Source organism: Phytophthora ramorum (assembly GCF_020800215.1).
Source record: "Phytophthora ramorum isolate Pr-102 chromosome Unknown Phyram_PR-102_s0003, whole genome shotgun sequence".
NCBI lineage: Eukaryota > Oomycota > Peronosporomycetes > Peronosporales > Peronosporaceae > Phytophthora > Phytophthora ramorum.
Genome location: NW_027150649.1, coordinates 1,273,964 through 1,285,567, shown reverse-complemented (window position 1 = coordinate 1,285,567; position 11,604 = coordinate 1,273,964). Strand labels below are relative to the sequence as shown.

The window sequence follows — 11,604 nt, the reverse complement described above, 5'->3', positions numbered from 1 at the left end:
ATATGACCTGTTCATCGCTGTGGCCTTAAACCCAGGTCAGTTTTCGGCATGTTTATTGTCGATCACGGTCACATCATGTACCGTGATCGACAATAAACTAGGTCGAATGGCATTTTGTTGTTGGTGTGGCTCTGATACAAAATGGAGCTCGCGACTATGCTCCCGGCGGCATGCGACGCGTACCCGTTTGTAGCGAACATGACACTAGGTCCTCTAGGTATCGACTACGTCCACGTTCACTACTGCTCGCTGTCAGGTCTTCCGTTCCTCTCGTTCGCACTGCTCCTCCTCTGGCTCGCCTCTCTCTTCTACTTCCGTACGTCTGCCATGACCCCCCCCCCCCCCTAATAACTCGAATGTCTAACGCCCTGCATTTTCTCCACCTCCCAGTGGGCAGTACAGCGGACGGATACTTTTCACCGACGCTCGCGAGTCTGAGCGACCGTCTGCGGGTTCCTCATGACGTGGCGGGCGTCACCTTCCTGGCCTTTGGCAACGGAGCTCCTGACGTTTTCTCGGCGATTGCCGCGTACAGCTCCGGCGTGGGGGAGACGGGAGTCAATGAGCTGCTGGGGGGAGCCATGTTTGTGTCTACGGTGGTGGTTGGGGGGGTGGCAGTGGCGACTGCCGTACAGGTGCAACGCTGGGCCTTTGTGAGGGATGTGGGGGCGTTGATCGCGACCCTGCTGCTGTTTCTACTGCTGGCCATGAGTAGCAGTGGAGGGGACTTGAGGGACACCGCGGTGGCTGCTTTGATGTTCTTGGTGATGTACGGGATCTACGTCGGCAGTGTGGTGTTCCCAGCTTGTGTAGCGCGATACAGAGCAGCTGGAGATGAGATTCGTGACGCCAAGCTGTCGGGTAAAACGTCGTTGATGATTTCGGCATTTTGGCATGCGCTTTCACCGAGAGGCAAGGATGCGAAGCGAGTGCAGCGAGCAGAGCAAAAAGAACACAGATATGCTTTCATCACGAAGTCAGAAACTGAGGTGAATGGCGAGAATGTGAACGGTAAAGATCGTGGAGGTGAAGGCGCTGCTGAGAAGAGTGTGGGGCCTCAGATGCTTGAGATGTCTTCTTTGGGGGGCCTCAGATTTTCGAGTCGCGTGTTTGACGACCATTTTGACGTCGAAGAAGAGGACTCATTGTCTTCGCCATTGATATCTGAAAGGGAGTGCGATCACGATAATCTTGACGAGCTAGTGGTTCCGGAATGGCAGCAGCACCTTCGCTGGAGATGGCGGCTCAAGCGTCGCGTTATCCAAGTGTTCTCAACCAACGAACCCCTAATTGTCAAGGTGCTTTACATCCCGCAAGCAATCCTTGTTCTCGCTCGCGATATCACAGTCCCTCTGTTTGACGACGAATCCTGGTCGCGCCCCATGGCGTGCTTGTCGCCCGTTACTGTTCCTTTGCTGGTCGCGCTGACAAGTGGATACGCCAATGCTGATATCGGCGGCGACAGACATTCGTATCACGTGCCGCTGTGGCAAGCTATTGCGGTCGTGGGTGGCTGCATGAGTGGCATCGTTTCCTTCTTCACGCACCGTTCGCATGCGCCACGATCTCTAAAGGCATCAAGTCTACTACTCTCCCTGGCTTTCGTAGCGTGTGTGTGCTGGATCTATGCTGTGGCGAACGAGCTTATGTCACTCCTGGTAGCGGTGGGTTACATTACCCACGCTAGCAATAGTTTGCTGGGACTGACCGTTCTCGCCTGGGGAAACTCCGTGGGCGATTTGATTACGGATGTCTCAGTGGCTCGAGCTGGGTTTCCTCAAATGGCCATTGCAGGTTGTTTTGGTGGACCAGTGTTCAATATTCTTCTTGGTTTAGGACTGCCCATGGCCTACGCATTCGTGTGTGGACGCAGCGAAGAACTTTCACTGGACATTCATGCCTGGATCTCGTTGGGTTTCCTCTTCGTGTCTCTTACCTCGTCGTTGCTGGTGTTTCGGCATCACAAATATCGCTGTCCACCATGGTATGGCAAGGTTCTCATGATATACTACATCATCTACTCGCTCCTGAATGTAGCTGTTGCATTTAGGATAGTGCTTGCGTAGATTGGGCCAGCTTTTTGTTTGCTAACTAAACGGCGTCTTTAAGCCATCGGAATACTGGATCCGAGTTCACACCCAGTTCATCGCTCAGGTCGTCATCGAACGCATCGTTTCCCTTTCCAATTCCACCATAGCTTTTGTCTCCTTCAAAGTGCGCCCGAGTCGTGGGCTTATCGTGATTCACAGGTTCATGACACCCACCAGAAAGACTACAGTAAAGGAGAAATGTTAAATACTCTACCATGTGAAAGCATAGAGATCAGGCCATCGTGCCACTTACTGCTCGAAATTCCACTCAAACTTGGTGCCTCCGATGCCTACATTCGAGCGTTATCCATATTGTCAAGCTTCGACAAACTTAGTTTCCAAGGCCAATACAATACGTACGTGGATCCGGGTCTGCGGTCTCGCCCTCAACTTCATCCCACTCCGGCCGAACCGTTTTCGTATGAAGCGGCCCAAAATCACCAAGCCACCCGTTGTAGTCTGCGTAATAAGTGCAGCATATTAGCGATCACCTTCTATCGAACACACCCTCAGCCAATACGTGTTCGTACTTCGCTTTGTCTGCTTTGGTCGGATCTCTGATCGTCGTCGCGGTTTCGACGCAGGCTTGCAACCAAGAAACGAGCTGTCCAATGCCGCTGTGCCGTACAGTTCCTCTTTAAGTGGATCCCTATGAGCTGGACGCTGCTGGACAGGATCACTGATGTGTGTACAACAAATCAATTAGTCGCAACGATAGATACCAGCAGCATCAAAAGTGCTGGTGAACTCACGTTGCTGGGTGCTCCACACCAACTGATTCGTGCAGTTCATCACGACCGAATCTGTCCATTAAAGGGCTCTTCATAAAGTCATCAACAATTTCCAACGCCGCAGCGCCTGTCACATCCACAACGGCATAATTAGTCGTACCAAACCCTTCAACGAGCAAAGCACAGCACCGTACCCTTCGTTATCTCACTGAGCGGCATTTTCTTCGGACCAAGACGCCGATCACGCACATCCTGTAACTCTCGTCGAGCATCGTACTCAGCCAACCGGGCACGCGCTAAGGCCTCCGCCATTCTCTGTGATTGTGTCTTCTTCACACGCAAGACCTTCTGCCGGCGGGCATCCAACTCAGGCTGGATCTTGGACTGCACCTGCTGAAGTGAGCGAGGGATTTGTCGTGGTTGGCGCTGCTGGGGTTGAGGATGCAGAGGCCCTCGATTCCGCACCGCCCCTGACTGGATTGGTGTTGTGTTTCCCACTGCAGCACGCGGCTTACTTCCACTCCGCCCCCGTCTACCCTTCTTTGGAAGACTGAGAGGACTCGAAGCAGTACCTTCTCGCCTGGAAATGGTCCCCTGCTTGTCATTGAAGGTCTCTTCTTCTCCAGTGGAAGCACTACTTTCTTCGTCCACTGCACGCCCCATTGAATGGGCGTAGTGCACGCGCTCTGTCACATCTTTGACATTGCTAGAGCCATTGTCAGCTGCAGCTGAGGGTTCTGGGAAGTCTGGCATCTCCACTTCTCCGTCTCTCCACGAGTGTGATGGCTTGGTCCGCACTTCCATCGGCGCACGTTGCTCCCTGGTAGTCGGTCGTGACGCGTTGCGCACGTAAAAGTCTCGTGTCTTCGCTTCATCGTACCCTGCCGTCAATAGAACAGTGATTAGCCCACTTCATAGACTTTATTATGGGCATTCCGCTGCACCTGTAATGGTTCGCAGTTCGTTGCAGCTCATTCCTTTGAGCGAGAAGTTGCGGGCCAGGCACTGCACGCCGTAGCAGAGCGTGATGTCGAGGACCTCCTGGTAGCGGGCCCTCTCGCCCTCGAAGTTGCGCAGATACGTCTCCACGGCCCGCGAACCTCCCGCCATCGCGATTCAAATCAAAATATTGCAAAAGTTTTTCAAATGTGATTTTAAGTGGTGGGGGGAAATGTTAACCCATTATTCCCAAAGGGCGTCCTATAGGTACTTAGCCTCCAGAGTCCGAAGGGGCTAATGCCTGAGCCGGCTATCGCCACGCAACCTTCCCTGCCTCCAGATAGGCACATGGCGACACTAGTAAACTTTTCTGCTACGTCTTGTCTTGAAGCAAACTTGGACGGTGCTCAGTCTCATCATGCAGGTCGCGTGACATGACATCCATGGAGCAGCTCTCGAGTTGACGCAGCATTCTCCTCGAGCCTTACGTCTGCGCTGGGAGGTCCGCAAAGAATAGCATTTTTAGATATGGCGGGTAGCTCCTCGGCAGCGAACAACGGGCTCAGGCCATCGGGGCGGCGGAGCTGTCTGGGTCTCCTTCCACTTGGGCGCGAGACTTGTCTTCATGGTCGATGGTTGGCATGGAGTTGGTATCGATGTTCTCGTCGGGGATCAGTGACTCGGTTGCATTGGACGGAGAGCTGCTATTGGCCCACTTCTGAACGCACCCGTGAGCCAGCACCGAGTGTTGCAGTTGCCTTTTCAAGTGCTGAACGGGGCCGCTCTTCCGACGGAGATTGGGGGGGAAGTTGGATGGGGAAACTCCTCCAGTGGCCTGCGCAAGTGTACTCGACAAAAAGTCATCTGCCGCAGCACCGTACACCTGCATTGTCAAACTTGTTAGATCTCTTCGGACGATATGTCCACACACTCCTCTTACCTTGCGAGCCAACGGGACGAGGTTGAGTAGCATTTGCACTGTCGTGTGCAATTGAAACGTCATTGACTGGTGATTGCGCGCCAGGAGTTGAGCCTCGAGCTGTGCCTCCTGCCTTTGCTTAGTCTCGCTTGCCAGCTGAATTTGGAGCTCCTCCATCCTCGCTTGCAGACTGTTGTGTGCCTGAGCATAGGTCAACGATTTTGTTGATTAAAGTGTCTGTGAAGCACTCGGTTGCTTCTCAAACTTACCTGATCGACGTCTCGAAGCTGTGACTTCGCTGAAAGAAGCGTATGACGCGAGAGTGACTGCTCCTTCTTCATAAACTCTAGTTGTTCCTGTGCGTACTTCACAGACCGAGGCCCCTCCGTGCCGTCGGCCAAAGCATCTTCTGCCTTTTGCTGCAGTGTTTTGCCAACAAAATCGTGTGAAGGGGCTTCGCTGGTCACGAATGGCGGTAACGAGACCCCGTCCTCGATGAGCTGTGATGACAAAGAACAAATCGTGTAAGACACTGGTCGTGTTCAGTCCGGAAAAAAATACCACAAACCAATAGTCGATCGATGCTCCAGCGATAGCTTGGGTTTACGACAAGTGTTCGCTGTAGCAGCAGGCGAAACTCTGGCGCGGCTTCAAAGATAAGTGAGTCGATCACGGCCTCTGTGAGTGAGCATATCAAATGCAGTCCCTGCTCATGACCGATTGATTGGCTCCATGGCGCCAATCGCTCGAGCAGTGTATTCCCAGTAAGAAGCTCATACCTGATGCACGCGAAGCATGGCAGCATCAGTTTCGTTCGATCACCAGGCAAATGTCACTGCTTACGTACACAAGGCACCCGAACTGCCACATATCGGACTCCGCGTTCGGCAAAAATTCCTCCTTGAATACAAAAGCTTTAGCAGCCTCTGGTGGACATGAGCTCAGCGTAATGGCGTGAGAGCCAATCGTGCGCTTCTCGTAAAGCTCTCGGCCAGTGCTCATATTATACAGGCAGAGTCCCCGGTCTTCAAATTGGCCGACATTTTGCAGAGTCTGAAAGCAGATGTACATCCATCAGCATGTTTCGCCAACACAAAGTAGATTTATCGCCAACGTACAATATTTCCGTGAACCATGCGTGCATCACCATGCCAAAAGAGCAGACAGTTAGCAAGCTCCGTAGTTATTGCGCGGACTGCCTCCGTGTCGCACAGCTTTTCCGCTCTTAAGCCTTCCAGGGTGTACAACGGGGCTTCCATTACTACCGCGTAGTCTAAGACTATGGTCACGTCGCTGCTCACATCCACAATAGCGCTATGAGTTAGCACAAACGATCGATTTCTCGGTCATATTTTCTCTCCAGCAAGGGATGCGATTATAAGCGTACCCGTTGTGATCTTCAGGCGTGACGTCAATACTCCGCGGAGTTAGTCGTCTTTTCGCGTTTTCAAACGTCTCGTGCACGGTAGGAGAGTAGTTTACATGATCGTCTCGGATCTCGGCCTATAGGGATGGAAGCACGAAGTCACAAAGGAGGAATCTCCAACCCTAGGAAAATCAAGCACTTCCGAATGTGGAACGATCATACGTACTGCTGTTTTCAGGCGAAGAAGCATTGTTTGTTCGTGGTCCACGAACCCTGCCAACGAATAAAAGTTCACAAGCACTTTCGAGGCCGTATTGGAGTCCATTGCCACATTCGTTTGAACGTAAGCCACTTCAGCACCCTGTGTAAAACAGACGCACTGTCCGTTTACACTCAGGAACTCGTATCGGTGCCGATACGATGCCGGTCCGCAAATCAGTAGTGCGGTGATTTCAGGAGAAGAAGAGGGATTGTCCACCAAGTATTGAATAGGAAGCTTGAAGTCCTGTTGGGAAAAATCATCAGTATTACACTACGAAAAAAAACGCATATGCTGGCCACGAAGTTTACCTGATCTGAGACCAATGCAGCACTTGGCCAACTATCGAAAAGGATCTCGAGCACGCGAGGTGTTACTTTGACATTACTGCAGAGGTAGTGCAAGGGGGTCCGTTCGTCCTGTTTTGATAAAACAAGAAGTTATAACCGGGAGGTGTTCGTGCATGGAATCTAGTGCCTGCACCTTGTCGATTTGATGAACAAGGTCGTGGCCTCGATCGAAGAAAAGCCACAACAGCTCCGGCGAGATCGCTTGATTCATGCACATATAATGAAGAGGCGATCGGCCGTGCTAGAAATGAAATAGGTCATCACACTCAGCCAAGATGACTCTTCCAGTGTCATACAAGGTATCCTTACCGCATCTTGCGTAAAGGAGTCTTCTGAGCACATAAGAAGCATTGTACGCAAGAGATCCGTGGAAATCATCTCGTTCATGCAGAGCAAATGCAAAGCCGTAGCTCCAAACTGAGTATCACAAGGAAATAGCCAAGCAAGTCAGTTACTACAGGCCACCATATGAGCCATGGGTGCAAAAAAGCAAGGTTACCTACCATGTCAGTTTTGGAACAGGAGGAATTTTGGTGGTCAAACGAGAAAATTTCAGTTAGCAGGTCGACGCTACAACGTTCGTTCAAGCAGATAAAGTGGAGGGGTGATAGCTCGTTCTGCGCAGAAAACGATTCAATGGTCAAGCTGTATCAACGAGAACATGGACAAGTTGAACGATACAAACCTTCGCGTTCGAAAATATGCCCGCTGGATAGGCTTGCAACGCCATGCGAAGTAAATCAAGAGTGAGCTTTTCGTTCTGGCACAATATGTGAAGAGGCAGATCCCCGTTCTATTCAAATGAAGGCAAGAAAGGGTAAGTAGTATTAGTGTGACAGAGGTAATGAGAATGATACAAAATTGACCGCAGAGCGAACACGTACGGCATCAGGTAGTGAAGCGGTGTCAGTAACGGTATCAAAAAGCATTCGAATGATGCTCTGGTCTAATTCTCGGCGTTCACAAATCCAGTGAAGAACAGTACGCCCCATCTAAGAGCATCACAGATCATTCACGCGTTAGTATATGCGATAATTTGTTTGTAGAACAAAATACTGTCGGTACCAAATCTCGCATCAACGCCGTGTTAGGGAAACTCTCGATTAAATGACGAAGAATAGGCGTGCTGAGTGGAGTATCGGCCATCACCAAGCAATGCGACGGCGTTTGGCCTCCCTGGATTATCGCAATCATAAACGTAAATCAACCGTCCATCAAGGCGCTATTCAGTCAGACGTACATCATTGATGGCTGCGTAGGCAGAAATTTCCGATCCTAGCTTCTTGACCAAGCCAATATCGCACGAAACGTTTCGACAGAGACAATGCAGTGGCAAGTTCCCGCATGTATCGCGCACGAGTGTGAGCTCCGCAAGCGACGTAGCAAACACTCCAAGTGCCTGCACCGTCACACATGGGTTTTCGCATAAAATATGCAATGGGGTTTGCCCATTCTGCACCCCCAAAAACGGCGAAATCGTTAGACATGTATCCACCTCCACCACAGAATCCTGCCCCCACCTTGTTTCCACAACGAGTCGCCTCCGGGTACGTGTTGATCATCATATTCATCAAATCAACGTATCGATAGTTCGGTCGCAGCGCACAAATATGGTGCAAGGGCAGCCAGTCGTCCTAAAACAGAGCAACAACCAGATCACCAATCATGAGACCGCTGTATACCGACTCTCTCTCCGCGTATAAAGCAGTCTGTCACCTCGTCACCGCGTCGTAGAATACTGGGATCCTTCGTCAAAGCGTCCAGCATCTTCTCCTTGTCTTTGCGAGCCACAGCGTCGGCGAAGAGCTCTGCGCCTGTGTCTTTGCCGCCTGCGGACTGTTGCCTGCGTCTGCTGCTCGTCATCATGGCGCGCATGGACTTGCTGAGGGCGCTGGAGTACGCTGCTCCTGACCAGAGCGGTGTCTTGGTGCCTCTAGTCGCGAACTCGGCGTCCGAGTCCGAGTCCGTCGCCTCCACCATGGTCATCATCTTTATGACTGTCAAGATCCGACGCAGCTCTTCAAGATCGCGTGTTGTGATTGGTGGAAAAAAGGTATTAATCCATTGATGGACTGGGGCGTGGCAGTCCGCCGCATTGCAGCGACTCGAGGGCAAACTGGGACGTCTATTGCCGAGTTCAGGACGCTGTTAGAGCTTGTGGACCATGATGACGTACTAGTGGCGTATGCTGCGAAAGAGGAGCTTAATAATGTCCTTACGGGAGATGAAATGAAGGACGCCATTGAGGTCGTGGAGTAAGTGTGGCAGTAGAATTGAGAAAACGATAGTGCAAAGGCTAATATGTTCAACTTTGCAGAGCTATTACAACAGTGTCGACCACGAGTTGGAGACGAGATGCTGGTGGATTTCGTTTCCAGCTGCTGCAGCAGCTCCTCAAGACGCAAGCTGCACAGCGATGTGACAGTGGTCGAGATGTGGAATATCCCTACTTGAAGGCAGTGCTGAATAATCTGCAGCATGTGGGGGGCATGGTCTGTGATGTGCTCGTGCCTGAGGTCTGTTCTGAAGATGGAGAAGATTGCTCCGCAGGAGTTCCGTACTCGGTTCGATACGAGGCTCTTTTGTTTTTGAGTGATTTCATGAAACGACTTCGCAGCTTGGAGCACGTGGAGGTTTCTCAAAGCGTGGAGTTGAATAAGCATATGAAGATGCTGATGAATAATGCCTTCATGACTATGGACTACGCCTCACAACCCACATTTGTGTCCTGTGCAGTCCAGAGTCTTTTAGGCGATTTCCAAGAGCTGATGGTATCTTGGAAGGAGCAAACACAGGATGAGGACAATGATGACGTGAAAGCTATGTACTTGCAGTGGCTCGATATGAGCTTGCTGTGGTTGACACACTCGTCCTGCACATATGTGGCCGTGCGGCTGCTCAACATAAATGAATCCTCAAATGTGGCGAGCCAAGAGGCCTTTATTGGTCAATCAAGCCGCTATCCGTTCTTACAGCAGTGGCTCCTGTGCTTAAGCCGCATAGGAGTCGCATTTCTGGAAGCTTTGCCGACAAGGGCGATAAGCGCCTGTGAGAAACCAGGGGCGATGAACCTGGCGAGCGGGGCATGTGCTTGGAGTGACGTCCAACTACCGCGCCGACAACAGCTTTTCGCGGTTCTCTCTGAGCAAGATGATGTGATGATTGAAGTATTGAACGGGCTTACGCGGATGGCAGCTCTTGCAGATGCGGGTAGTGAGGTGCCCGACTGCTTAGACCAGCAAGGGCTAGCGTGGCCACCGCACATTCGTGAGCATTTTGCGGCCGAATATGACCCGGACTTACTTTTTGCCGATCTCATGGGTACGCTTGAAGGAGACCACGTAGTCCTGCTCGATCTCCTCGTATCAAATGGTACGGCGTAAGCGCATCGCTCGCGCATCACCCCAAACTAAATTCTAATCAGCGTGTGTGGTGCTTTGTCTCCTCAGAAACTAAAATGCTCGAGTACACCATGAGATACTTGAGGCATTTAAGTGCAGACTGGAATTCGAGCAAGCAAAAACTACAGACTGCTGATCGACTAGAATGTACGATGAGCGTGCTCATTCGATTGCGGCTGGAGATCGATCGGCTCGTAGCTGCAGACTTGTTTCCGTATCGCGCTGGGCCCCTCACGAGGCGATTGCTAGTGATCGAGCAGCTTTACGAAGAACCAAGTGAGGCAAGAAACGATGCAGAGCAATTATAAATTATTTTGTGTTTTAGAGAATTTTCGGCGCGGCTTTGACCCGGCTGGGTAAACATTGCAACAACATACTGGAAACGGACGAAAGTGGCGCCAAGTTGAACAGCAGATCTGAAGACATCAACCACTGAGGAAACCTGGGAGGATCTTAACGCGTCGGGTCTTCGACGCGAATACCTTGCGACTCCAGCTGATCCTTCATGTAATGGAGCTGTTCGACCATCGTTGGCAGCATCGGCTCTGGGATTATGTAAAATCATGCACGTGATCATGTGAGTACTACAAAAATCTACCAGTACGCCAAGAATATTCGATACCCACCTAGCTCTTGCTTTTGGCTCCGCAGAATAGCGGAATTAACTTCATCAGCCACGCGACGACGCTGGGTCTGCTCCAGTAGATGCCCGAGCGGTGAGTCCGATGGGTTCTTAAAGGCAATGACAGACATCGTCCGTTCAATCTCGTGGAGAAACTGAGGCTGCTCCACAACAAGAAGACACAGCAATATCAGCAACCTCCTAGTTAAAAAAACAGCTCTCGACCAACTTACACTCTTCTGGCCGAACGGGGCGAGATTCTTGATGGCAAACTGCAGAGCCTCTTCAATGTTGTGAGCCTTGATCAACTCGATCAGCTCCTGCTTGGCCAGCAAGAAGTCCATGCCGCTATTCTTCTCCAGGAACTCTGGGTCAATACTGGCCAGCTTGCCGCGCGCCTTCTGGATCTGGCCCTTGAGCAGCAGCTGTTGGACGCTCATGCGCTCTTGCACCGACTGTAAGTCCACGTGTGCTAACAACAGTCCCAAACGCAATCATCAGTCAAGTTGAAGGTGCCAAAACACCGGAAAACTCACGTTTGGTGGCTGAATCGCGCCAAAAGGCTTCCGCCACCTCCCGGTAGCCCTTGCCCACCAGGTAGTCCATCACCAGTCGGTGCATGGACCTACATATTCCATTTAAACGTCAGTAACTAAGTCTTAGATACTCACACTTCAACACTTCACCGCACTCTTTGGAGATCCGCATGCGCCGGCGAGACCCGCGTTTCTTGCTGAAACGTCGCTCATTGGCCGGCGTGCCGCCGAAGCCCACGTCAGCTGCGGGTCCGAGGCGGTGGCTAGAGCTGCCGTGCGTCACGTTGCGGCCGTAGCTGCGCATATCTCTTCAAGAAAGTGAAGGTGCTTGGGCGCGAAATCCGAACTGGGGTCGCGCTCTTTTTCTTCGACAATGATTTGCGCTCCCATT

The 11,604-nt window shown here is 51.6% G+C and overlaps 5 protein-coding genes across 5 annotated transcripts; 2 read left to right on the top strand and 3 right to left on the bottom strand.

Moving 5' to 3' along the window:
* Positions 1 to 141: 141 nt before the first annotated feature.
* On the top strand, positions 142 to 2,066 carry KRP23_3591 (Mitochondrial sodium/calcium exchanger protein; the record flags this gene model as incomplete). Its single annotated transcript, XM_067888461.1, has 2 exons — positions 142 to 316; positions 391 to 2,066. The coding sequence occupies 2 exons, from the start codon at positions 142 to 144 to the stop codon at positions 2,064 to 2,066; spliced, it is 1,851 nt and encodes a 616-aa protein (XP_067747702.1).
* A 25-nt stretch (positions 2,067 to 2,091) lies between these two features.
* KRP23_3590 (uncharacterized protein) lies at positions 2,092 to 3,931 on the bottom strand (the record flags this gene model as incomplete). The annotated part of the gene is made up of 7 exons (XM_067888460.1): positions 2,092 to 2,272; positions 2,344 to 2,380; positions 2,451 to 2,549; positions 2,621 to 2,769; positions 2,843 to 2,948; positions 3,016 to 3,702; positions 3,766 to 3,931. The coding sequence occupies 7 exons, from the start codon at positions 3,929 to 3,931 to the stop codon at positions 2,092 to 2,094; spliced, it is 1,425 nt and encodes a 474-aa protein (XP_067747701.1).
* Positions 3,932 to 4,322: 391 nt separating this feature from the next.
* On the bottom strand, positions 4,323 to 8,643 carry KRP23_3589 (Serine/threonine-protein phosphatase 6 regulatory ankyrin repeat subunit B; the record flags this gene model as incomplete). The annotated part of the gene is made up of 18 exons (XM_067888459.1): positions 4,323 to 4,643; positions 4,701 to 4,880; positions 4,949 to 5,179; positions 5,248 to 5,458; positions 5,527 to 5,732; positions 5,798 to 5,972; positions 6,067 to 6,182; positions 6,272 to 6,550; positions 6,616 to 6,723; positions 6,788 to 6,895; positions 6,964 to 7,071; positions 7,158 to 7,271; positions 7,340 to 7,447; positions 7,539 to 7,646; positions 7,720 to 7,830; positions 7,895 to 8,107; positions 8,175 to 8,288; positions 8,371 to 8,643. The coding sequence occupies 18 exons, from the start codon at positions 8,641 to 8,643 to the stop codon at positions 4,323 to 4,325; spliced, it is 3,084 nt and encodes a 1,027-aa protein (XP_067747700.1).
* A 78-nt stretch (positions 8,644 to 8,721) lies between these two features.
* KRP23_3588 (Protein Lines-like protein 1) lies at positions 8,722 to 10,363 on the top strand (the record flags this gene model as incomplete). The annotated part of the gene is made up of 3 exons (XM_067888458.1): positions 8,722 to 8,909; positions 8,972 to 10,026; positions 10,104 to 10,363. 3 exons carry the CDS (start codon positions 8,722 to 8,724, stop codon positions 10,361 to 10,363), a joined length of 1,503 nt encoding a protein of 500 aa, XP_067747699.1.
* A 145-nt stretch (positions 10,364 to 10,508) lies between these two features.
* Positions 10,509 to 11,517, bottom strand: KRP23_3587 (Protein GID8-like protein; the record flags this gene model as incomplete). Its single annotated transcript, XM_067888457.1, has 5 exons — positions 10,509 to 10,600; positions 10,682 to 10,838; positions 10,911 to 11,149; positions 11,214 to 11,302; positions 11,369 to 11,517. 5 exons carry the CDS (start codon positions 11,515 to 11,517, stop codon positions 10,509 to 10,511), a joined length of 726 nt encoding a protein of 241 aa, XP_067747698.1.
* Between the last annotated feature and the right edge of the window lie 87 nt (positions 11,518 to 11,604).